The 25,632-nt window shown below is 41.9% G+C and overlaps 1 protein-coding gene across 1 annotated transcript in view; it reads left to right on the top strand.

Moving 5' to 3' along the window:
- The window catches only part of ASPM (abnormal spindle microtubule assembly), a 62,486-nt gene that overhangs the window by 12,105 nt on the left and 24,749 nt on the right, over positions 1–25,632 (top strand). Inside the window, exons 4-17 of the mRNA XM_018060804.1 lie at positions 3,713–3,817; positions 4,557–4,703; positions 6,548–6,793; positions 7,069–7,136; positions 9,633–9,774; positions 11,268–11,398; positions 12,168–12,343; positions 15,756–15,901; positions 15,990–16,075; positions 16,503–16,724; positions 18,561–18,768; positions 18,866–19,008; positions 19,128–19,256; positions 22,401–22,595. Coding sequence (XP_017916293.1) covers positions 3,713–3,817; positions 4,557–4,703; positions 6,548–6,793; positions 7,069–7,136; positions 9,633–9,774; positions 11,268–11,398; positions 12,168–12,343; positions 15,756–15,901; positions 15,990–16,075; positions 16,503–16,724; positions 18,561–18,768; positions 18,866–19,008; positions 19,128–19,256; positions 22,401–22,595 — 2,144 coding nt within the window. The remainder of the gene's footprint in view (positions 1–3,712; positions 3,818–4,556; positions 4,704–6,547; positions 6,794–7,068; positions 7,137–9,632; positions 9,775–11,267; positions 11,399–12,167; positions 12,344–15,755; positions 15,902–15,989; positions 16,076–16,502; positions 16,725–18,560; positions 18,769–18,865; positions 19,009–19,127; positions 19,257–22,400; positions 22,596–25,632) is intronic.

Below are 25,632 nucleotides of genomic sequence, written 5' to 3'. Positions count from 1 at the left end.
CCGCTGTGAGTGCCTTGCTGATAGCTCCTCTCATACCTACAGCAGTCAGACTGAGTAGACGTTGCCATGCGCACACGCTCAAGTCAGGAAACCTCCACATCCAGAAGCTGAGTCTTTGCCTGAAATCACGGGGAATAAGTGGTCAGGCTGGGGTTCCCCCAGGTAGGGGGCTCAGGAGCTGGTGCTCTGGTCCTCACCTAAGCCGACAGCCTGCTTCCTATCTCACTGAGGACGCAGAGGTGCTGCGGAAAGTTCCACAGCATCCATCACCTGCTGTGTTCCCTTCCCCTGCTGCCTCCCATCCTGTGACAGGCTGAGAGGTCTGTGCGCCAGTGAGGCAGGCTCTTTACAGTAACAGTAAAGACCCCAGCCGTCTACACGGTCGATGTTTTAGCAGCTGCCTTTCCCCACGTCTCCAGGGTTTTACTCCCTATCGGGTCATTTCTGATTCATGCACAAAATGCTGTTCTTACCTCCATCTCCCCAAAAAACAAAGACTTCTCATTGATACCACATATCCATTCACACCCAGCATCTTTCTGCTTTCTTGTAAGCAACACTCCTTGAAAGAACCTACGTGTTCATTTTGTGATAGTTCGCTGATTCTGTATACTTTTCCATGTAAACATTATGCTTGAATTAAAAGGTGCTTTTTAATGTAAACAAAAATAATCACTTTGAAAGATGCTTTTATTAGCTGTTTCTAGTTCTCCTCTTTGTTGAAGTCACTTCAACCAGATTTTGATGACTCTAGTAAAATCTTGTTTTGTCAAGGTCATCAACACCTCCACACTGAATCCAGAGATTATTTCTCAGTCTTCATCTTGAACTATTAGGCAACCTCTCTCTCTGGGACCCCTTTACCCTGCCACTCCCACTTCCTCCTGGTTCTTTCCCCGCCTCCCTGGGGGATCCTCTGTGTCTGTCACTCCAGCCTCTAAATTTGACTCAACCATTGAAACTTTTTCACACTTTTGCTCATTCCCTTAGTGCTTTCAGGCCATCTCACAGCTTTCAGTTCTGCATGGAGGCCTTCCAGCTTTACATCTTTAGGATGGACCTCTCATCTGTAGGCTCGTTTATCCAACGTCTTTTATTTCCACTTGACTGCCTAGTGAGCGTCTTTAATTTGTCTAAAAGCAGCCCTTTGCCATCCCCAGTCCTGTGACGTCTCTCCCTGGTGTGTCAGTCCAACACACTTCTGTTATGATCTCCTCTCATCTCAGGCCCCACACCTTGGGGTGTCCCTAAGTGTGTTTCTCTCCTACCCTTTCTCTATAAATTCAGACAGTCTGCCTGATTCTAAATTCAGTCCATCAACAAATCCTGTCTTCTTTCCAAGTACATTCAGAACCGGGTCAATTTCTTACCATCACTGACGGCCCCATCCGAGCCTATGTCTCTGCAGGTCCCCTGTTGGATCTTGCCTTCACCCTTGCCTTCTCTGGAGTCTGTTTTCCACTTAGCTGCCAGGGCAATGCTTTTAAAATAGTCATCAGTTAGATTCTAACATGCTCCATTTCGATACCCCCGATGGCCTTTCATCTCACTGGAAGCCAGGTTCTTATAGTGACGTGCAAGACCCTGCAATGTCTGCAGAGAAAGAAGTCAGTTTTTCGAGGTGAATTTATTCAACTCTGATAAGTTACCTGCTGTGTGCTATGCATTGTTCTAGGCTCTGTGGATACTGGGAGAAAAGACATCATTACTGTCCTCAGCTGCTCCCCGTCCTTGGAGCTATGCCCAGGGAATCATGAAAGCGCAGAAGTGGGGGCACTTTACTTGGCTTTATGGGAATGACCAGAAGCCGTGAGACATTTCCAAGGAAGTCTCCCACAGAACAAAATGGTTGTAGGCGGAGGGACTGGCTTGTGCAAGCCTTCAGAACAAGGAACTCATATTTTTAAGTACGTTAAGATGGAAAGAAACTTATAATCTAATAGATATTATGTAACAATGTGGTCATATTCCTTATTTTGACAATTGGCATGGATTTGCAATTCTTCTAAGTCAAAGCTGAGCACTTTTTCTGTGAAGGTCCAGATAGTAAATATCCAGGTTTGGCAGCTCATGTGACGTCTGTCACAACCACTGGGCCCTGCCAATGCCAACAGGGAAATAGCCAGACAGTGTGGACATGAGCGGCTGTGACTCCGTGCCAAGAAGGCTTTATTTATGGACACCGAGATCTGAATTTCATATTGGCTTCATGTGTCATGAAATAAAACTGTTTGGAGGTCTATTTTGTTTTTAACTAGTGTTCATAAATGTGAAAACTTCTTGGCTTGCAGATTGTACACAAACAGCTGTGGGCTGGGTTCTGCCCTGGGCCTTAGCTTTCCCGCCTCTGGCTTTATTATTAATATTAGCTCATGGTCTGTATGGAACAGCAGCACAAGCTGGTGTGAAACCCACCTTTGAGGGAGTGAACTGCGTTAGGACAGGCTGTTTTCCTCTGTGACTTTCCTGTACTTTCCCTGTAGGCACCCACCCCGCCCCGCCACCACCATCTACCTCCTGTAGGTACCACTTACCATCTACCTCCTGTATATACCCCCACTGTCTACCTCCTGTAGGTACCACCCACCGTCTACTTCATCACCGGGTGAGGCCTGGAAACCTATCAGGGTTCTTATTCTCTATCCCTTGCCTAGTCAGTTGACCTTAAGCCCTGTTACAAGTTCTGCTATGAAAACAGCTCTTCTCTGGTTTTGTCTCCACCGCTGCTGTGTTCCTTTAAATTCTCATCATACCTGACTTAGGCCCCTGGGATTGCTTCCTTTTCACTTCCGTCTCTAGTCTTGACTCCAGTCCACTGTCCATTCCATCTTCTGAAATACATGTGACAGTGTGACTGCATGGACCTTAATCCTTCACTGGCCCACCAGGTACTTGGAACTGAGTTACAGTGCAAGCTCTGGAGCCATATTGTGTAGCTCAGCTACCTACTAGCATGCATGACCTTGACCAAGTAGCATAGTTGCTCTAAGCTCCATAAAACATAGATGATGGTGCACTTCTGATAGATTTCTGGTGCTGACTACATCAGTAACCTAAATTACAAGACTTTGAGAGTGCCTGGTGCAAGTATTCAACTACTAGCCATCACTGTCATTTTTCATATTTTTTAATTCCTTTCTTCCTCTTCCAACCTCTTTTTTGTCTTGGTTTTCTTGTCTGTGTTCTTGGCTCCAGGTGCCACCTCGCAGTTCAGTCAGAGGCCCTGTTCCTGGTATGTCACGTCCACTGCAGGGTCAGCTCAGGGATGCTTCCTCCAGGAGGCTGTCCTGCCTTTCAGGTGCCTCCCCTTGTCCCAGGCTCCTCATATACTTCTGATGTAATGTACTGTGAGTCTTTCTACTCCTCTGTTCTGGACCCAGAACATCCTGAGGGCTGGAACTGCATCTCTCCATTCTGCATTCTCAGCACCTAGCTGTATATATACACACACACACAGGCGCACACACACACACAGTGAGCTGGTTCAATCTCAGTCATGGCCTCTGTCGACACAAAATACTTTGTAGTTTCTGGTCTGTAACTTTCAGACAGATAGGTTTTATTTACCCAAGTTCATATCCTGGCACATAGTGGTTACTCAGCATCTGCTAAATGGATATGATTTTGGAGAGTGCAAATTTTAAGTTGATAGCAGTTCATTTGCAGAGTTTATTTTACTTTTAAAATGCTATTCTTTTTCTCACGATTGTAGATTCACTAGGATACAGAACTCCTACTTCTAAAACAAACAAAAGGACAAGACCCTTTGTTCCTGTGGCTCAGTCTAACTTGACCTTCATAAAAGCGCTAAAAGCAGGCAAGTGTTTAATATCTTTAAAGTCTCTGAAAAACTGACACTGAATGAAGCATTAATCGCATTTCAGATGGAAATGAATTGATTTTTTTAATGGAATAAAAGCTTGAAGAATTGTTAAAGTATGTGTCCCAATAACAATTAGGATATTTTCTCAGAGTTCAATGAAGTTGATTCACTTTTCTTGGGATTTCTAAATAACCAGGAGGTACTGCCTTACTTTTTCTCTTTTACTTTTACTACATTTTATACCCCCAAATGGGCTTCCCTAGGAACTCAGCTGGTAGCAAATCTGCCTACAATGCAGGAGACCCCAGTTCGATTCCTGGGTCAGGAAGATTCCCTGGAGACGGGATAGGTTAACTGTCCGGTATTCTTGGGCTTCCCTGGTGACTCAAATGGTAAAGAATCTGCCTGCAATGCAGGAGACCTGGGTTTGATCCCTGGGTTGGGAAGATCTCCTGGAGGAGGGCAACCCACTCCACTATTCTTGCCTGGAGAATTCTATGGACAGAGGAGTCTGGCAGGCGACAGTACACGGGGTCATAGAGAGTTGGACATGACTGAGTGACGGAGCACAGCACAGCACACCCCAATGCTTTCAGCTCCTTCCAGCAGGAAGTAGGAAAGCAAACATCGTTCAGTGTCTTAAAGGTGATCTTGCTGACGATCGTCTATTGCTATAGATTGTATAGTAATTTAAAGGAAAAGTGTTTATGCCTTAACCTAACTGTATTCCTAGGTATACCTAGACATCCAATGCCGTTTGCTGCAAAAAACATATTTTATGATGAACGCTGGAAGGAGAAGCAGGAACAGGGCTTCACTTGGTGGCTAAATTTTATATTAACTCCTGACGACTTCACTGTAAAAACAAATATTTCTGAAGGTAAACATGAAGTTAACGTTTAAATTAGATAATCCTTTTTTTAACGGGTCACTTTTAACATGATTTTTTCATTCTTTAGTTGTACAGATTTATTGGGTTTCCCTGGTCGCTCAGATGGTAAAGAGTCTGCCCGTAAGGTGGGAGACCTAGGTTCAATCTCTGGATTGGGAAGATCCTCTGGAGAAGGAAATGGCAGCCCACTCCAGTATTCTTGCCTGGAAAGTCCCACGGACAAAGGAGCCTAGCAGGCTACGTAGGGTCGCAGAGTCGAACACTACTGAAGTGACTTCACTTTCACAAGTGTATCATAGTGTAGTTAGTGGCACAGCACACTAGGTCTTTAACACAAATGCTCATTATTGTGCAGGTGAGAGAATTTTGTGCTGTAAGTCCTGAACTTCTTTTTTTGCTCATCAGCCAGTGTGATTTCCAGCCTTTCCAGTGAATGGGTTTTATTGTTAGACAGATTCAGTCTGCATTAACAGTGAGACATGGCTTCCTAGAAACACAGTCCAGTCTTAGCTGCATCAATAAAGTGGGATGTCCTGGTGGATCATTTTGTCTTGTATGGCCTGTTAGGGATATTGTCTCTACTGGACCCTGTTTAAGATGTTTGTGGCCAAGTATATAATGATGAGAGGTCTAAAAACCAGCGGATATGAGGAATTTTTAAAATATTTCACTGTAGTTCTGGAAAAGAGAAAAACTCAAAGTATGGAATGTGATGGAAACATGGTGTTCTTCAAATATTTAAAGGATTTTCTCCTGAGACAAGGAAGATTCACTTGGGCTACTCTCCCATTAAAGTTACAGAGATAAGTTCAACTCCAGATAAGGAAAACCCCTTTAAAATACTTAACTTGCCCAGGCATCACACAGGCTGACTTTAAGGTGGACGATTTCCCTCTTGCTGTAGTGTTCCAGCAGACACTGGTCTGCATTTGTTAGAGAAGTGTGTATAGGAATTCTGCCTTTGATTAGGTACTTTGCTTTTTCTCCAAAAGTAAACAAAACATCTTTGAGAGAAGATGTGCTCTATGAAAATTCAAATTGCATTTCAAAATTTGACTTTAACAAATCACATTCTTTTTTTAAACCTTTATTAATTTATTTTTAAATATTATTTCTATTTCTCTTTGGAATAGAGAAATATAACTTTTTAAAAAATGTATTCAAGCATATTGACTTTTTACCTTTTTGATGTTTTCCATTACTTTATTAATGATTATTCTTTTTAAATTTATTTTTAAAATTGAAAGATAATTGCTTTTAGTATTGTGTTGGTTTCTGTCATACATCAGCATGAATCAGCCATGGATATGTGTATCCCAACAAATCCCATCCTTTAGGAGCTTATCTTTTGATAAAGTGTATGGAAGCAGAGAAGCCAGCTAGGAGGCTCTCTCATGAGTCTGGGTTAGAGGAGATCATGTTGGAACCTGGATGACAGTGGTTATAAGAAATGGTTAGATTTGGGATACAGTTTGCAGGTACAGTCAATTGGTTGCGACTATAGGACAGCCTTGGAGAAGGCAATGCCACCCCACTCCAGTACTCTTGCCTGGAAAATCTCAGGGATCAGGGATCCTGGTGGGCTGCTGTCTATGGGGTCACACAGAGTTGGGCATGACTGAAGCAACTTAGCAGCAGCAGCAGCATAGGACCGCCTAAGCTTCTGAGTGAAGGATGACACCTTCAGTTTGAGGTGGGAAGGAGAGGAGCAGGCTAGAAGGCACAGGGAATAGATTCTGTCTTGGCCTCCTTCAGCTGCATTTATTGCTAGATTTTAAAGTGTATGCACATATCGTTTAACCAGAAATATCCTTTCTTTCATTTTGACCCAGTAAATGCTTCCACTCTTCTTCTGGGAGTAGAGAGTCAACGTAAAATAAGTGTCCCGAAAGCTCCTACCAAGGACGAGGTGTCTCTCAGAGCTTACACAGCTCGGTGCAGGTTGAACAGGTTGCGTCGTGCCGCATGCCGCTTATTTACTTCTGAAAAAATGGTTAAGGCTATGAAAAAGCTTGAAATTGAAATCGAAGCTCGGCGGTTAATTGTTCGGAAAGACAGGCACCTCTGGAAAGATGTGGGTAAGAAGATTATGGAAATCTTGAGATTAATTCTTTAAAAACACTCTAGAAATTTTTTTTCAGAGTCAAATATATACGTGGTTTCACTTTGCTACCTAAAAGTTCACAAACTTAAACAAGATCATGTACATATATAAAAGAGTGGAAGTACACTTTAACATATTTCATATATGTGATGTTCCTTTTTGGTCTCTGATTTCTCTCCATGAAACTGTATTCACTGTCTCGTATTTGATTAGTGGTCTGAGCTTACTTGTGTTTCATATGCGTTTCAGGAGAACGGCAGAAAGTCCTGAATTGGCTATTGTCATATAATCCTTTGTGGCTACGAATCGGCCTAGAGGTAAGTACACCTTTCAGTTTTTGAAAAAAGATATATATACTTTTAGAAGATTCTTTAATAAAATGATGGTTTCAGTTATCAAATTATTTGATTACTTAATATCTCAGTATGAAATTTAAGGTCCCTTCATAAATGCTCTTAATAGACTGTCATTCTATATCACTGCCGTTTTGTTACATAGCAGTTTTCCCGTTAGTTTCATATATGTGTAATATTTGGTACCAGATGTAATAACAAGTATAGTTAACTCCTTTCTGAGCATTTACCAATGATAATACTAGGTTGTTTAAAACACATTAAATATATTTTCTAATTTAGATCTCTATAAAATCCAGTGAAGTATTTATTGTTATTCCAACTTCACTGATCAGAAACTGAGATGGTAAGTGACCTGCCGGATGCCTGTGAAGGGCCAGGATTGGAATCCACACCAGTCTGAAGTCACCAGAAACATTTAGATGGAACACTACTCATGGAAACATCAGAATTTGAGTTTTTCACATGGTATATGGTTCAGTAATATTTAGAATGATAAAACTAACTGAATTAGAAAGCCACTAGGAGTTGGCTGTTAAAAATGTCCTTTTATTCCAGCCCTCAGTGTTTCCATTTCTTTTAGTCTTTTACTGGTGAACTCCTGTAGCTTGTTTAGGGTTTTTACCTTTGTCATGTGGGATATCCCATTCTTCAATTTTTTCTAAGTTTTTGAATAGAAAAATCTTTTGTACTAAAAAGGAATCTTTACACTTATCTGGCTAGTTATTAGAAAATTGAGGTGTAGAGAGAATGAATGATAATCCCACTGTGGTCACCCAACTAGACAATGAACTTGCTAAGATTTCTTGCTTTAATTCTTATTTCAATGATTTGAAATTCAACTTCTCATTTCTTTCAAAGAAAAGTTAATCAGAAAATTACATGTCAACTGGCTATGCTTCACATATCAAAGAGTTCCAGAGCCTCAATTAAAGGAGACCTGTCTAGGGCTTCCCTGGTGGCACAGGATGGTAGAGTGGGCCCTGTCTATTTGGGGCATAGCTCTTTTGTGGCAGAGGTAGAACGTGGGAGAGTTAGAAACATTCAGTGCCTTTTGAAACTTCCTCTTAGATGTAGTGGGCATCACTGCATCCATAGTTCTACCCAAAGTGCATTACCTGTCCAGGCACAGATGAGGCAGAAATATTTGTTCTTTCACGATAGATACAGCAAATCTATGCCATTTGGTGGGAAAGGGGACTTCTAAAGGGAAAGGTGAATGAATAATTATAAACAAAACATTCTACCATCACACCTTAGAATTCTGTTAGGGGGCATGACCTTTGAGGATCTTAAGAAAGCATCACATGCCAAAAAAATAAAGGAAATAAAGACAAAGTGTCTCTATTTTGGCAGATATTAATATTTTTATGCTTTTCTCTAGTTTTATTGATATAAAGTTATAAAATACAATTTGATGTTTTTAGTTTTTTCTAATTGCTTTAAAAATCATTAACAATCACATTGATGTTAAATTAATGACATATTTTAATCCTTGATTATACACAGATCAGAACATCCCCAGTTATTGTCTCAGATGGTTTACAGATGGTTTTCCATTTGTTAACTACTAAAGCATTTAGAATTATTTAGGTGTGTGTTGCACCTTCATGATACACTTGAAGGACGTGCGTTCATGTGCGCTAAGTTGCTTCAGTCGTGTCCGACTCTTTGCAACCCCATGGACTGTAGCTCGCCAGGCTCCTCTGTCCATGGCATTCTCCAGGCAAGAATACTGGAGTGGGGTGCCATGCCCTCCTCCAGGGGAGCTTCCCGACCCAGGGATTGAACCTGAGTCTCCCATGTCTCCTGCACTGGCACGTGGGTTCTTTACCACTAGCGCCACCTAGGAAGCCCACTAACAGGACTGCTGCTGCTGCTGCTGCTAGGTCGCTTCAGTCGTGTCCGACTCTGTGCGACCCCATAGACGGAAGCCCACCAGGCTCCCCCGTCCCTGGGATTCTCCAGCCAAGAACACTGGAGTGGGTTGCCATTTCCTTCTCCAATGCAGGAAAGTGAAAAGTGAAAGTGAAGTCGCTCAGTCATGCGACCCCATGGACTGCAGCCTACCAGGCTCCTCTGCCCATGGGATTTTCCAGGCAAGAGTACTGGAGTGGGGTGCCATTGCCTTCTCCAACAGTTGTCATTAAATTTGAACAAGAGGCCTACATTTGATAGTTCTTAAAAGAAAAAATTGCAATATAAATATCACTTGTCATATAATTTTTAAGAACTTATCTTAGTCCTGAACTTTCATCTCTTCTTCACTGTGAAGAGTGCACTAAAAATTGCAGAAAACATACATGTTCAGCCCAAAGAGCCCGGTCGAACATCCCCATCTCTCCCAAAGGAATCAGAACCTCGCCAGTTCCTAGACCAGCGTCGTCTGTCCCTCCTCTCTGCATCCCTGTGCCCCGAAGAGAGAGCACAGCCCTGACTTGGGCTTGGATTTCTTTTCAGACAATATACGGAGAACTGGTGCCTCTGGAAGACAACAGTGACGTCACGGGGCTGGCGATGTTCATTCTGAACCGCCTGCTTTGGAATCCTGACATCGCAGCCGAGTACAGGCACCCGAGTGTCCCTCACCTGTACAGAGATGGTGGGTGGCTCTGCCTCCGTCGTGTGCTCCCCCCGCTGTGTGCAGAGGGTGTCCCGTCCTCATTCCTGTCTCTGTTCCAACTTCACCTTCCAGAGAAACCGGTGTAAAAGGCCTCTCTCTCCACTGCCGTCTCGTTCTGCAACCCTCCACCATTCCCCAGCTTTCCCCCCACCGCTACAGCCCTATCGCTATTTGTGCCTGCTGTCTCTTCTCTCCACCTCACGAGCAGGCCTCACGCCCAGTGGAGGTCACGTCTGTCTTAGGCTGCCACTTGCTGTTATAGTATTCTTAGCCCCTAGGTCAGTGCCTGTGGTGCTCATGACGTAGTTGTCGTGTGAAGCTAACCCAGTCTCTTGCTGTGTCTGCCCCAGTTTCTTCCATGAACTGGAAATGTTAAATAGTACCTGCCCCATAGAGCCCTCGTGAGCCTTAAATGAGTCTATTCATGGAAAGCTTAAGAAAGATACGCAGTGTGCTCCTGTGCTTATTACTGTGCTTATTGTTCCAGCAGATGTAACTATCCTACTTTTACATAAAACTTGTCTTTTTTTTTTTAATTGAGGTATAGTTGATTTACAATGTTATATAAGTTTCAGCTGTTCAGCATAATGATTCATAATTTAGAAAGGCTATACTCCATTTATAGCTTTTATAAAGTATCGGCTATATCCCCTGTGTTGTACAATATGTCCTTGTAGCTTATTTATTTGGCAAGTAGTGATTTATACTTCTTAATCTCCTACCTCTGTCTTGCCCCCGCCTTCCCTCTCCTCACTGGTAACCGCTAGTTTGTTTTCTGTATCTGCAAGTCTGTTTCTTTTTTTTCATATTCACTAGTTTGCTTTACATTCCACCTATAAGTGATACCATGCAGTATTTATCTTTCTCTCTCTGACTTATTTCTCGAAGCATAATGCCCTTCAGGTCCATTCATGTTGCTGCAAATGGCAACCATTTCATTCTTTCTTCTGGCTAAGTAGCATTCTATCACACACATGTACATGCACACACATGCACATATGTATACACCATATCTTCTTTATCTGATCTTCTGTCGATGGACTCTTAGGTTGCTTCCACATCTTGGGTATCATAAATAATGAAACACTGGGGTGTATTTGACTTAGGGTTTTTATTTTCTCTGAATACATACCCAGCAGTGTCGTTGCTGGATTACTTGGTAGTTCTCTTTTTAGTTTTTTGAGTCAGCTCCATACTGTTTTCCATAGTTGCTGCACCAATATATGTTTCCCCTGCCAAAAAAAAAAAAAAAGGTAAATATAAGGAATTTTATAGACTTACAAAGAATTCCAAGATAATTTGACTTGAAAGTATAGGACACATCTCAAGAATCCTTAACAGGAATATATAGACCAAAATCATAACAATAAATAAATAGAGAAAAATAATTGAGAACCACCCCCTCCAAGAAAAGAAAGCCAAACTTGTCTTGCATAGATGAATGTGCTATGCCTTTTTGTACTTTATTTCAGGTCATGAAGAAGCTCTGTCTAAGTTTACATTGAAAAAACTATTATTGTTGGTTTGTTTCCTTGATTATGCTAAAATCTCTAGACTTATTGATCATGATCCTTGTCTCTTCTGTAAAGATGCCGAGTTCAAGGTATGGTTTTCATCTTATATTTTTTATTTCACATATAAGACTTCTGTCTGTTTTTATTGTGTATTTTCAGAAAAAGTTATCTTCCCAAAGAACACTAGTCCGACTCTTTGCAATCCCATAGACTATATATATACAATCCATGGAATTCTCCAGGCTAGAATACTAGAGTGGGTAGCTTTTCCCTTTTCCAGGGGACCTTCCCAACCCAGGGATCTAACCCAGGTCTCCTGCATTGCAGGCAGATTCTACACCAGCTAAGCCACAAGGGAAGCCTGATAGTTTTCATCTTATATTTTATATTTCACATATAAAATTTTGTCTGTTTTTATTATATATTTTCTCCTCAGAAAAAGTGATTTTCCCAAAGAACAGTACTCTGGAGTAGAACAGAAATGCCTGCCCAGTGTTCTAACCCTGCCTAGCTTGTTGGTTGACATTTCACCAGTGCATCATTCTAGCTTTGCTTTGAGAATGAATGTAACTGTGCTTCTGAGTAATTAATTTGGGAGAAAATTTCTTTCCTAATTTAGTATGCTATCAAATTCTAATTTTTAGAGTGTATTATTATTTATGAGCCCTTTCTTAAAAAGTCTTAAATTAGAAATATTGGAAATATATGAGGTTCCCATTGTTATCATATGAAACTGTCTTTTTATACTAGTTAATTTTACTTTATTTCTATATGCACAGAATGATTTGAAGAATTTGTTTTTATTATAAACAGAACGATGATACCGGAATATAATACCTTCTGTTTGTTTCTCCATAGGCCAGTAAAGATATCCTTCTGGCTTTTTCACGAGATTTCCTAGGCGGTGAAGGTGACCTTTCCCGTCACCTGAGCTTACTGGGATTTCCTGTGACCCACGTCCAGATGCCTTTCGATGAATTTGATTTTGCTGTTAAGAATCTTGCTGTAGACTTGCAGTGTGGGGTGCGTCTCGTGTGAGTATGAGAAATGGAATTATGTCTCTCCCTAGAATAGACTAAAATTTTCCGAAAGACATATTTTTCTAACATACACAATCCCTCTTGTTCCTTTATGTAATGGGATAAATCTAGGGTTTAAAAGAGTTGGGGTAAGTTCAAGAAAATAGTGTGAATTTTAGGCCAAGAAACTTTGTTCTCTATCCACATTTTCCCCTGCTGGCAGGTCATGAGGTCTGAGTAGCAACCACTGACGCCCCAGAATAGGAGTTGGGGAAAGCATGGGGCTAATTAAACTATAAGACATTTAAATAGCACTTTATCTGCAGTGGTTTCATGACTTCTACATCGTTTGAGACCGGTTTTAGTTGTATTAACCATGTTGCACATGTAAGGATGCATCTCTGAAATGAAAAGACACTTGCTCCTCGGAAGGAGAGCTGTGACAAACTTAGTGTATTAAAAAGCAGAGACATCACTTGGCCAACAAAGGTCCATATAGTCGAAGCTATGGGTTTTTCAGTGGTCGTGTATGGGTGTGAGAGTTGGACTAGAAAGAAGGCTGAGCACTGAAGAGCTGATGCTTTCAGATTTTGGTGCTGAAGAAGACTCTTGAGAGTCCCTTGGATAGCAAGGAGATCAAAGCAGTCCATCCTAAAGGAAATCAACCCTGAATACTCATTGGAAGGACTGATGCTAAAGCTGAAGTTCGAATACTTTGGCCACCTGATGAGAAGAGCTGACTCACTGGAAAAGACCCTGATGCTGAGAAAGATTGAGGGCACAGAGAATGAGATGGTTGGATGGCATCACCGACTATATGGACTTAAGTTTGAGCAAACTTCAGGAGACGGTGAAGGACAGGGAATCCTGGTGTGCTGCAGCCCATAAGGTCACAAGGAGTCGGACACGACAACAACAACACGTGAGGAGAAGTGAGATGGAGACATGGCGTGGTTTGCCCAGGTTTTACATGGCAGTGGCAGTGGGCATCAGCTCACGACATCCACCTTCATGTTGCACGCGTTTCCTCACTAACACACTAGAGTCCTAGGCATTGGCTTTGATGTGACAACACTGAGTCACCACTGCCTGCTTTGGAAGGAGCGGCCTTTACACTGTAGCTCAGGTGGCTTCTTTATAATATGTGATTTGAAGGCATCCATATTGTTTCTAAGGAACTCTAATTTATATTATGTCTGACATTTGTGAGGAAGTTACCTCTGTATCTTTGTGAATCCCCAGTTCTTCACAAATAGGATACATGGGACTTCCTTTGGTAGTTGAGTGGTTAAGAATTTGCCTTGCAGAAGGCAATGGCACCCCACTCCAGTACTCTTGCCTGGAAAATCCCATGGATGGAGGAGCCTGGAAGGCTGCAGTCCATGGGGTCGCTGAGGGTTGTATACGACTGAGCGTCTCCACTTTTCCCTTTTCACTCACATGCATTGGAGAAGGAAATGGCAACCCACTCCAGTGTTCTTGCCTGGAGAATCCCAGGGATGGGGGAGCCTTGAGGGCTGCCGTCTATGGGGTCGCACAGAGTCGGACACGACTGAAGTGACTTAGCAGCAGCAGCAAGGGATGCAGCTTTGATCCCTGGTCAGGAACTGAGATCCTACGCGCCTTGGGGCAGAGAAGACCCAGCACAGCTAAACAGATAAGCAAACAATAACAGCACACGTCTCTTATTGCCTTCTAAATTAAATTTCCACGAACCTTCTTTTCTTTTCCAATCATATATTCTCATGACAAAGTAATAGTCTTGAGCTTTACTGTAGCTTCCTCTCTTGAGTAATTTCTATATAGGCTGGAGCATTTGCTGAGAATGTTCTCCACACTATTTTTACATTTAATTTTAATTTGTTCATTTCATAAATCCAAACCAGCACATCTGTTTTCTGGCCACTAGCAATTCACGATTTGAAACTTTTTCCACTGTCTGGGAGGAGCAGTGATTGGCTTCATGTTCAGTGTAATTTTTTGATGATGAAAGAAATTTTTTGTTCTTTTATAGGCGCTACTAAGACTTCCCAGTGTTGGGTGTTGATGCTTTGTCATTCTCAGGAACTCTCACTAGTTAAGAGACTCAATCTTGCTTGACAAGCTTCTATTATCTTCAGTGTCCCCAAAATGAGCATAGGTCTCGGAGGTCATTTGAGGTCACTTGGGAACGGTTAATCCACTGATGCTATAGGTGACAGTCAGTCGGTCAGTCTAGTGTTGCAGGAATGCTTTAGATGTTGATTGAGTGGTTGGCCTACACCTATCTTACAGTGCTTCCTAACTTTTAGAAATTATGGTTCTGTAAACAAGTCTGCCAAATTTCAACCAGATACAGTCATTAGTTGGGCTCGATGCTTCTGTGGAAACAGTGATTTTTGTCTAGTGTAAAACACTAGGTGATATTAGGAGTTTGAATTTAAACTGTGGCATAAGTGATTTTTTAAGGTAGGCACTCAAACACTTTTTGCTTTACCTGGTATAAATATAAGACAATGGCTTCGGAAACTGTAAAAGTGGGGTTTACTTCTGATCTTAGTCCTGTCGCTGCTGCTGCTGCTGCTGCTGCTAAGTCACTTCAGTCGTGTCTGACTCTGTGCGACCCCATAGACCCTATAGACAGCCCATGAGGCTACCCCGTCCCTGGGATTCTCCAATGCATGAAAGTGAAAAGTGAAAGTGAAGTCACTCAGTCGTGTCCGACTCTGTGCGACCCCAGAGATGGCAGCCCACCAGGCTCCCCCGTCCCTGGGATTCTCTAGGCAAGAACACTGGAGTGGGTTGCCAGTTCCTTCTCCAATGCATGAAAGTGAAGTCGCTCAGTCGTGTCCGACTCTTCGCGACCCCATGGACTGCAGCCTACCAGGGTCCTCTGTCCATGGGATTTTCCAGGCAAGAGTACTGGAGTGGGGTGCCATTGCCTTCTCCGAGTCCTGTCATTACTAGTTGTAAAATCACGGGAAATTTATTTTACTTTTCTGGGCTTTGGTTTCTTCATCTGCCAGATATGGGATAATAATGGCCCGACTGTGGGATTTGCCATGGACAAAATAAGAAAAGAAAGGACTAAAATAAGAGAAGAAAGCGCTTGCTTGATGTGTAGAATACTGGAGTCCCTCAGTCAATGTCCATTTTCCTTTCTTTTCCCTAAAGAACCTTGCTCTTCTGTTTCTGTGTGCATTTGTGTGTGCGCATATTATTTTCCGTTCTTACATTCTTTTCATAAACCTTAACCCCCAGGTTTAAATGAGAAATAACTCTATTTACTTAACTATGGAGTAACAGTTTTGAGATAATGTTTTGGGATCTTTCTAACCTAAAACCCTTTAACTCTGGAAGATTGATATGGGTGGTTATTTAAATAAAGTTAGTTTTTCCTGCATGTTTTTATCTTAACAATTTCATGTGGCAATCCCTTCATTGTTAGGCGAACTATGGAACTTCTCACGCAAAACTGGAATCTCTCAAAGAAACTCAGAATTCCTGCAATTAGTCGTCTTCAAAAGATGTACAATGTTGACATCGTTCTTGAAATTCTTAAATCACGAGGAATTCAGCTGAATGATGAGCATGGTAAAAACCAAGTAACGATAAAAGTTTTCTTCTCACTGAAAATCAAGTTGTACGTACTTTGCGCTAACAGACTCTTTTCCATTTGCAGGAAATGCAATCCTGTCTAAGGATATTGTGGACAGACACAGAGAGAAAACCCTGGCGTTGCTTTGGAAGATCGCATTGGCTTTTCAGGTATTGTACATTTGGTGCGTTTTGTACTTTTTGTCAGTTTTCAATATTGACTTATAAAAGTCTTTTGTGTCAAAGACTAGCAGTAGTAGGTGTTACTAGCTAGACTTATTCTGTCCCAGGAACTGTGCTAATGGGTTTATGTACACTCCAGTCTAATCCTCACAAGGCCCCCAGTAGGTCGCTATTGTCATTTCTTTATAGGGGAGGAGACTAGAGCTAAGGGTTCCTCACTGATCAGATGCAGAGACGAGATCAGATCCCTGACTGAGGTGAACACAGATCCCGTGCACTCCAGCACTTACACTTCCATGACTTCCTTGTAGACTGTGTTTGCCTTAAAAAGATATTGATAGTAGCAGACTTGAACTTTTGCGGGTCAAAAATAATGTATGAAAAGTATGGTATTTATCCTCTTTTTGTATTCTAGGTGGATATTTCCCTTAATTTGGATCAATTAAAAGAAGAAATTGACTTTTTAAAGAAGACACAGAGTATGAAGAAAACAATGTCTGCACTGTTATGCCGTCCTGATGCTGTTATCAGTAAAAAAAGAGATGAAAGGCATAGCGGTCCCTTTGAACAATACAGTGAAAGCGTAAAGCTACTGATGGATTGGGTAAATGCTGTCTGTGGCTTCTATAATAAAAGAGTAAGTTCTGTGTTTTTGTTTTAGCCTAATTTCTTTAAGCAAATTTTGGTTAAAATCAAGTGAACAATGCATGAAATATTTCCTTTAATTTCTTTAATGTCATATAAGGTAGTATAATTTTATTACTATATAGATTATTTATAAAGATATTTTTATATGATGTATTTTATATATGTATATATTAATATATAATAATTAACATATAAACACATAACAATTATATAACTATAATGATACATCTTATTGTATAGATTTATTATATGATAATACAGATGCTAATATAATTTATATTATAAACAATAAAATGTGTTAATACCAATTAAAAATTATAATAATGATGATGATGAATTTCTTTTTTTCTTTTTTTTTTCTTATTGGAGTATAATGGCTTTACAGTATGTTCATTTCTGCCATACAGCAAAGCAAGTCAGTTACATGTATACCTGTATCCCCGCTTAGTTAATATGTACAAGCAAACTTTTCCTCTAATGAGTAAGGGTGCCGTCACATACCTAGTTTCATCAAATCTGTCACCAATTGTGTAATGAACGATTATTTTATGTCTTACTAGGGAAAAAAATGCCCTAGTTGGTAGTCTTAAAAGGAAATGCTTGCATAGAACTGGGGTGCCAAAGGATCATACCCTTATTACAAAGTGAAGTCACTCAGTTGAGTCTTTCCAACCCCGTGGACTATAGCCCGCCAGGCTCTTCTTTCTATGAGATTTTCCAGGAAAGAACACGGGAGTGGGTTGCCATTTCCTTCTCCAGGGGATCTTCCTGACCCGGGGATCAAACCCGGGTCTCCCACACTGTAGACAGACTGTTTACTGTCTGAGCCACCAGGGAAACTCTTATTACAAAGGTGAATGCAAACAAACCCACCACGCACAAAGGAACATTAAGAGGACTTTGCCCCACTGGGCAGAGAGGAGGAAATAGTCTGAGTCGTGTCTTTTATAATCATTTGTTAGATTGATCCTCCATTGCTATATGAAATGTATGTTTAAGTATAAATAATGAAAATAAATGGTCCTGATCACATGAATAACGTATCCTGTAAGGAATGTAAACCAGAAAAACTGTCAGATATATGATCGTCTGTGTTTTAAGTAAGTACTGAGAGTCCCAAAGACCCTGGTACTGCAGCCCTGCGTCCCATGCCTTTCGCTTGACTCCAGTCCCTTGGCTTTCCTAGGTCCGTAGACACAGCGCTCCAGTCACTGCCTGTCTTCACACGGCATTCTCCCTATGCGTCTTGTCTCTGTGTCTCTCTCCCTTTCTCATAAGGGCACCAGTCATATCAGATTAATACGTCATCTTACTCCAGCGTGGTCCCATCTTAGCTGGTTAAATCTGCAGTGACCCTATGTCCAAACAAGATCACATCCTGAGAGTCTGGGAAGGACATGAGTTTTTGATGAACACTCTCCAACCCAGCACAATCATATGATATTTTAGAGGTGAGAATCTGGCCATGAATGTGGTAGTACACAGTGTAACTTCCCGGGTGGCTCAGTGGTAAAGCATCTGTCTGCCAGCGCAGGAGACGCGGATTTGATCCCTGGGTCGAGAAGATCCCCAGGAGAAGGCGATGGCAAACCCACGCCAGTACTCGTGCCTGGGAGATTCCATGGACAGAGGAACCTGACAGGCTACAGTCCACGTGTTCACAAAGAGTCAGATACAGCGGAGCATACACGTGGTATCACACTAGGTGCTACTACAAATTAGCATGCCGGTCCTAGCTATTAAAAGGAAATATGGACTGTAAAGCCGTCAGTATCTGTATTCTTACCTAAATACAGTCCATTCTTTTTCTGACGTTTCTCATCAGGTGGAGAACTTCACAGTGTCTTTCTCAGACGGCCGGGTGTTGTGTTACCTGATCCACCACTACCATCCTTGCTATGTTCCTTTTGACGCCATATGTCAGCGGACCACGCAGACCGTGGAGTGCACACACACTGGTTCCGTGGTGCTGAATTCATCATCTGAATCTGACGGAAGTTTTCTGGATTTGTCTCTTAAATCACCTGATCAGGGTTCGTCCCTTTCAGTTAATTTACTTCTCCAGTGTTTTCACTGTCTGACTTCTGGTCCTCGCAGTATAATCTGATCTCTGTTTCACTTGCATTGCAGAAAATACTTCAGAACTATACAAAGAACTCCTGGAAAATGAAAAGAAAAATTTTCAGTTGGTTAGGTCTGCAGCCAGAGACCTTGGTGGAATACCTGCCATGATCCATCACTCAGATATGTCAAACACAATCCCTGATGAGAAGGTAAAGTAAAAGTTCCTTAACAGTAATAACTCTGAGTAATCAGAGTCTCAGATGATGGGAAGTTTCATGCTCTCTGTCTCATAGAAACTTCTGTCTGCATCTTTTATGTTCTCTCTTAGGTGGTGATTACCTATTTGTCATTTCTTTGTGCGAGGCTTTTGGATCTTCGTAAAGAAACGAGAGCCGCTCGACTTATACAAATAACTTGGAGACAATATAAGCTAAAAAAAGATCTAAAACACCATCAGGTACTCCTCAAAAATGAAGTGTGTGTGTGCTCAGCCACTCAGTCATGTCCAGCTCTTTGAGACCCCAATGGACTATAGCCCACCAGGCTCCTTTGTCCATGGGATTTCCCAAGCAGGAATACTGGAGTGGGTTGCTATTCCCTTCTCCAGGGGATCTTCCCTACCCGGGTTCCAACTCTCGTATCTCCTGCATTGGCAGGTGGATTCTTTACCATTGAGCCACATGGGAAGCCCAGTCAGTAATGAAATACTGTAATGTAAATTGTTCATAAAATGTCAGCTGAATGATTCTTGATATCGTTTTTACATTTTACTGACGTAGGAAATTACCGAGGTAATTTTCATGATTGTGTGTGTTTCAAGTAGGGGGTCAATATTTCTCCCTAATGTCCAATGTTTCCTTCATTGGGTATTTTTTCCAGGCTTTGTCCTCCCTTTCACTGTGCTCCAGGGAACATGGAATAACTTATGCACATTGTGAATTTGTGAAAAGTAAACTGGGGTTGTCTGACTCATCTCTTCCCTCCTTCCTCTTGAACTCTGACGTGCCTCTGGGAAGCAGGAGCTTTCCTTTCCTTTTTCGCACTGTGCTCTGGGAGGCTTGTCCCCAACCAGTGCCTCTCTGGCCTGGGTGTCCCCTTTCAGACTCTGCAGTTCGATTAGCCAAGCTCATTCTGTCTGCCTTGAAACTGTCTTCCAGGCTATCGTTTGTTAGTTTAAAAATGGCATTTTGGTTTCCATCGCTTAACTTCTCAGAACATTTAGGACCCGAGCACAGGGAGAAGGGTTGTCCCTCTGTGTCCGTGATAGCACGAATTTTGCATTAACATAAAATAAGTGTTTTCTTGAGTTTGGAAAAAATGTCATTTTTCACAGTGTTAGAAATGGTCTCCTTGGTCAAACTGAATAAACTATTTTAATCCTCTACTCTTTTCACTAATAATGCTGTATTTATTTGGAGAAAGTAAAAGAAGTATTCATGTTTAATAAATCTTAGCAGGTATTTCAGAAATATATTTCATCCAAGATTGCTCCTTAGTTCTGAATTACAATGTATTTATGATAAAGTTCTTAGTACCTGTAAAGTAGCTAAATTTTGGCGATTCATACCATTTATTCTCTTGCGCCATTTCAGACCTGGGTTGTTGTCATTGTTCAGTCACTTAGTCCTGTCCGACTCTTTGCGACCCCATGAACTGCAGCACGCCAGGCCTCCCTGTCCGTCAGGATCTCCCGGAGCTTGCTCAAACTCATGTCCATTGAGTCGGCGATGCCATCCAACCATCTCATCCTCTGTCGTCCCCTTCTCCTGCCCTCAATCTTTCCCAGCTTCAGGGTCTTTTCCAATGAGTAGGCTCTTCGCATCAGGTGGCCAGACTTAGAATAGCAATTTGATCCCTTCCCTAGCTGTGTTCTCACGCTGCATGGTTTCCGGTTGCAGTTGAATACCAGTCAGCACCTACAGCTCATCTCTGTGCCGAGCCTGCCCTCGCATGGCGCACTGTCGCACACAGCAACACAAAGGGCCGTCAGACAGCCTGGACATTGTTCCTCTCCACCAGAGGAATAATTTATATTCCCGTGTCTAATTCAAGTGAAGTGAAGTAATAAGTCTAGGCTTACAGAGTAGCAAAGTGATTAGGAGCATGAACTCTGAAGCCAGACTGCCTACATCAGACCCTGGCTGGCTGAGCCCTGGGGGACCAGCTGTCTACTTGACCTCCCTGCCTGAGTTTCCTCACGGCCATGGGGGTAGGGCCGCTTCCTCTGTTCTCATGGTTGTTGTGAGGTTGGATGGCTCATTCTCGCAGTGTTTAGAAGGGTGCCTGATACCTGGCATTTAACCTGTTATTATTCACTGGAATTCACTGTTAGAAGTAGAGATGTGCAGGAGCTCCCGAGGCCGCCAGCTGCTCTTTGGATACTGACACCGCAGGCAGTTCTGACACCATTTGTCACAGCCCCGAGCTCTGTCCTCTTGAGCCTCTATGCTTAAAGCCACAGTGTATTCTGGTGATAAAAGAGGATGTTTTGCCTCTTTTTTTCTTTTTTGTGATTCCTTTCTTCAAATTGCAGCGAAACAATACTTCCAGGACTTCCCTGGTGGTCCAGCAGTTAAAACTCCTAGCTTCCAATATAGGAGATGTGGCTTCAATCCCTGTTTGGGGAACTAAGAGCCCTCATGCTGTGAGGTGCGGCCAAATAAGTAAATACACATTAATAATAAATAAATACAGTGCATCCGATTCAAAGCAAAAAATAATACTTCCTTATACTGTAAAGCATTTTATTTATTTGAGTCTCTTTTTCCTTTCTTTTTTCTCCTACTTTGTTGTTCAGTCCCTCAGTCATGTCTGACTCTTTGCAACCCCATGGACTGCAGCATGTTAGACTTCCCTGTCCTTCAGCTATGTCCCAGAGTTTGCTCAGACTCGTGTCTACCGAGTTGATGAGGCCATCCACCCGTCTCATCTTCTGTTTCTGTCGTCCCCTTCTCCTCCTGCCCTCCATCTCTCCCAGTATCAGGGTCTTTTCCAATGAGTCAGCTCTTCGCATCAGGTAGCCAGAGTATTGGATATTTGGCTCAGCATCAGTCCTTCTAATGAATATTCAGGATTGGTTTCCTTTAGGATTGACTGGTTTGATCTCCTTGCTGACCAAGAGACTCTCAAGAGTCTTCTCCAGCACCACAATTTGAAAGCATCAATTCTTTGGTGCTCAGCCTTCTTTATAGTCCAACTCTCATATGTGAGCATGACTATAGCTTTGACTATATAGCCCTTTGTGGGCAAACCCTTTCCCAAAAATCAAGCATGAATTCATTCCACCGTAATCTGAGAGACTGTTGTTGTTGCTTAGTTGCTCATTTGTCTCTGACTCTTGTGACCCCATTGACTACAGCCCACCAGGCTCCTCTGCCCATGGGTTTTCCCAGGCTAGAATACTGGAGTGGGGTGGCATTTCTTCCTCAAGGGGATCTTCTTGACCCAGGGGTCAACCCGCATCTCCTGCGTCTCCTGCATTGGCAGGCAGATTCTTTACCACTGAGCCACCTGGGAATCCCAATCTGACTTCTTACAAATAATGGCTTAGGGCCTCAAGTGATTGTTTAATTTATATTTTCCTTTTTATATTGTCTTTTAGGAGAGAGACAAAGCTGCAAGAATTATTCAATCAGCTGTAATCAATTTCCTCACTAAACAACGATTTAAAAAGAAGGTCAGCGCAGCATTGGTCATTCAGAAATATTGGCGAAGAGCCTTAGCAAAGAGAAAACTGTTAATGTTGAAAAAGGAAAAGCTAGAAAGAGTTCACAGTAAATCAGCATCTATTATTCAGGTATGGTATTCTGAATTTTTAGATTTAAAAAGGTTTAATGACACTTTTAAGAGAGTACAATATGATAAAGTTTTAAATTCAATTTTAGGCTTCTATATTTTATCTAGCACTTTAACAAATATTTGGTATCTCCCCACTACCTGTAAAACTCTTGGCTATGTTGAACATGAGGATCAAACAAATCGAAGCCCCTCCTTTGCTCTGACAGGGGGAGCAGTTTAATCCTGCACCCCGTGCTGTCTTGTTCGCTTTACATTTTGTTGTTGTTGCTCAGTTGCCCAGTCCTGTCCAGCTCTTTGAGACCCCATGGACTGCAGCACACTAGGCTTCCCTGTCCTCCACTCTCTCCTGAAGTTAGCTCAAATTCATGTCCACTGAGTTGGTGATCCAAGGATCTCATCCTCTGTCGCCCCCTTCTTCTCTTGTCATCAGTCTTTCCCAGCATATGATATCCTGCAATTTATTCATTTCTTCTATTGTCGATGGATATCTGGGTTTCTGGTTTTGAGCTGTATAACTAAAGGTTTTATGAACGTGCCTTTTGGTGTGAAATACATACACTCTGTTTGGCGCATACCTACGAGTACAGTTGTTTGCCTTAAGGCATATGCGTTTCAGTTTTAGTAGATATTGACAAGGAGTTTTCTAAGCTGGTTATAGGACCACCCGTTATTTAAAATACTTGGAGGCTATCTCTTCAATTTCAGCGATTCTAGTCAGTGTGTAGTGGTACCTTAGAATAGTTGCAGTTTGCATTTTGTTGATAATGAATGACATTGAACACCTCTTCATATTGAAAATCTTTTGTGAAGTGTTTTTTCAAGGATCTTTTTTTTCCATTTTTTATTTCAATTGTTTGCCGTCTTGTGGATTTGTGTCAGATCTTTATATATTCTGGTTATGGGTCCTTGTTGGGTATGTATGTTGTAAATATCTTCTCCCAGACTATTACTTATAGTTTTATATATTTCCAGTGAAAATTCTTAATTTTCTTCTGTGGTTAGTGGGCTGTGTGTGGGTGTTTTTTTTTGAACGATTTGAGGAGTACTTGTTTAACTGCTAAGACCTTGAAGATACTCTCCTACACTCTATTCTATTCTGAAAGCATTAATATGAGGTCTTTCACATTTAGAGCTCTCTTGCAATTAATTCCTGCATATGCTTTGTGCTAAGGACCATATTTCTTTTTGTATATACGCATAGCCGTTGTTTCGGTTACAGTTCACTGAAATGACCACCCTTGCTTCACTGTGCTACCTGTGAAGTGAAGTGAAGTCGCTCAGTCGTGTCTGACTCTTTGTGACCCAATGGTCTGTAGCCTACCAGGCTCCTCAGTCCATGGGATTCTCCAGGCAAGAATACTGGGGTGGGTTGCCATTTCCTTCTCCAGGGGATCTTCCTGACCCAGGGATCAAACTCGGGTCTCCAGCATTGCAGACAGACGCTTTACCCTCTGAGCTACCAGGGAAGCCCCGTGCCACCTGTCGTGCACATCAGGTCTTCTTTTCGCCGTGCAGTGCAGCATGCGGGGCCTTAGCTCCCAACAAACTGAACCCCCACCCCGCGCAGTGGAAGCCAGCGTCCTACGGCTGCGCTGCCAGGGAATTCCCCTAGCATGGATTCTTATGTGTGTGGTTCTGTTTCTAGAATTTTTTTTACTATTTCATTGTTCTTTTTGTCTACCATCGAACCATATACTCTAGCTTTACAAGAAATCTGAACGTCTGGTAGACAAAGACTTCTTTTGTTTTCTTTAAGAAGTTTTTAGCTATCCTAAGTCCTCTGCATTTCCTTACAGATTTTGAATCTGAAGTTTAAAAAATATCAGAATTTGAGATTTAACTGAATATGTCAGTCAGTTTAGTTAGAACTGATATCTTTAGCTACTGAACATGGTATTAATCAATACCTATTTATTCAGGCCTTCTTTAAAAGCCTCCTAAAATGATTTTATTATCTGATGCAAGAAGTCTTAAATACCTTTACTTAGATATAGTATCTATTTTTTAAATTTAAATTTAATAAATTTTAACTTTATGCAGATCGAAATTAAAATTCTAATTTTCAAATTATTAATAACACTCAGTAAAATGTGCATGTCTTTTTTGGTGTGCAGTTACACAAATTTAAACACACACACAGGTTGTGAACAGTCCATCTCCCAGAAGAACTTTTGCCTTCCATTTCTCTGTGGTCCGTTCTTCCTCCACACCCATGCACCAAGCTCTGTTCTCTATTACTATAGTTTTGCATTTTTAAAAATATCGCATAATGGAGCCTTACCACATAATGGTAAGCCTTTGAGACTGGCCCTTTTTCTCTCTGCAAGAGGCCTCTGAGCCTCACCCAGGTGTTGCAGCTGTCAGCAGTCGCATGTAGCCGTGCATGCATTCTCCTTCCTTGCTGAGTAGTGTGCCCTGGTGTGGGTGTGCCACAGTTTGACTATATATTCATCTGTTGAAGGATATTTGCGTTGTTTCCAGTTTTAGGTGATTTCATTCTGTTAGGGTAAATATCTAGGAATGGGATTGCTGGGTCATTTGGTAAGTATATGTTTAGCTTTACAGATCAGTTCAGTTGCTCATTCGTGAACAACTCTTTGTGACCCCATGGACTGCAGCACGTCAGGCCTCCCTGTCCATCACCAACTCCCGGAGTTTACTCAGACTCATGTCCATGATGTCGGTGATGCCATCCAACCATCTCATCCTCTGTCGTCCCCTTCTCCTCCTGCCTTCAATCTTTCCCAGCATCAGGGTCTTTTCAAATGAGTCAGCTCTTCGCATCAGGTGGCGAAAGTATTGGAGTTTCAGCTTCAGCATCAGTCCTTCCAGTGAATATTCAGGACTGATTTCCTTTAGGATGGATTGGTTGGATCTCCTTGCAGTCCAAGGGACTCTCGAGTCTTCTCCAACACCACAGTTCAGAAGTATCAGTTCTTTGGCTCTCAGCTTTCTTTATGGTCCAACTCTCACATCCATACATGACTCCCGGAAAAACCATAGCTTAGACATCGCCAAACCGTCTAGTCTGGCTT

Source organism: Capra hircus, chromosome 16 (genome assembly GCF_001704415.2).
Source record: "Capra hircus breed San Clemente chromosome 16, ASM170441v1, whole genome shotgun sequence".
Classification (NCBI taxonomy): Eukaryota; Metazoa; Chordata; class Mammalia; order Artiodactyla; family Bovidae; genus Capra; species Capra hircus.
This window is presented reverse-complemented; position numbering and strand designations above follow the sequence as displayed.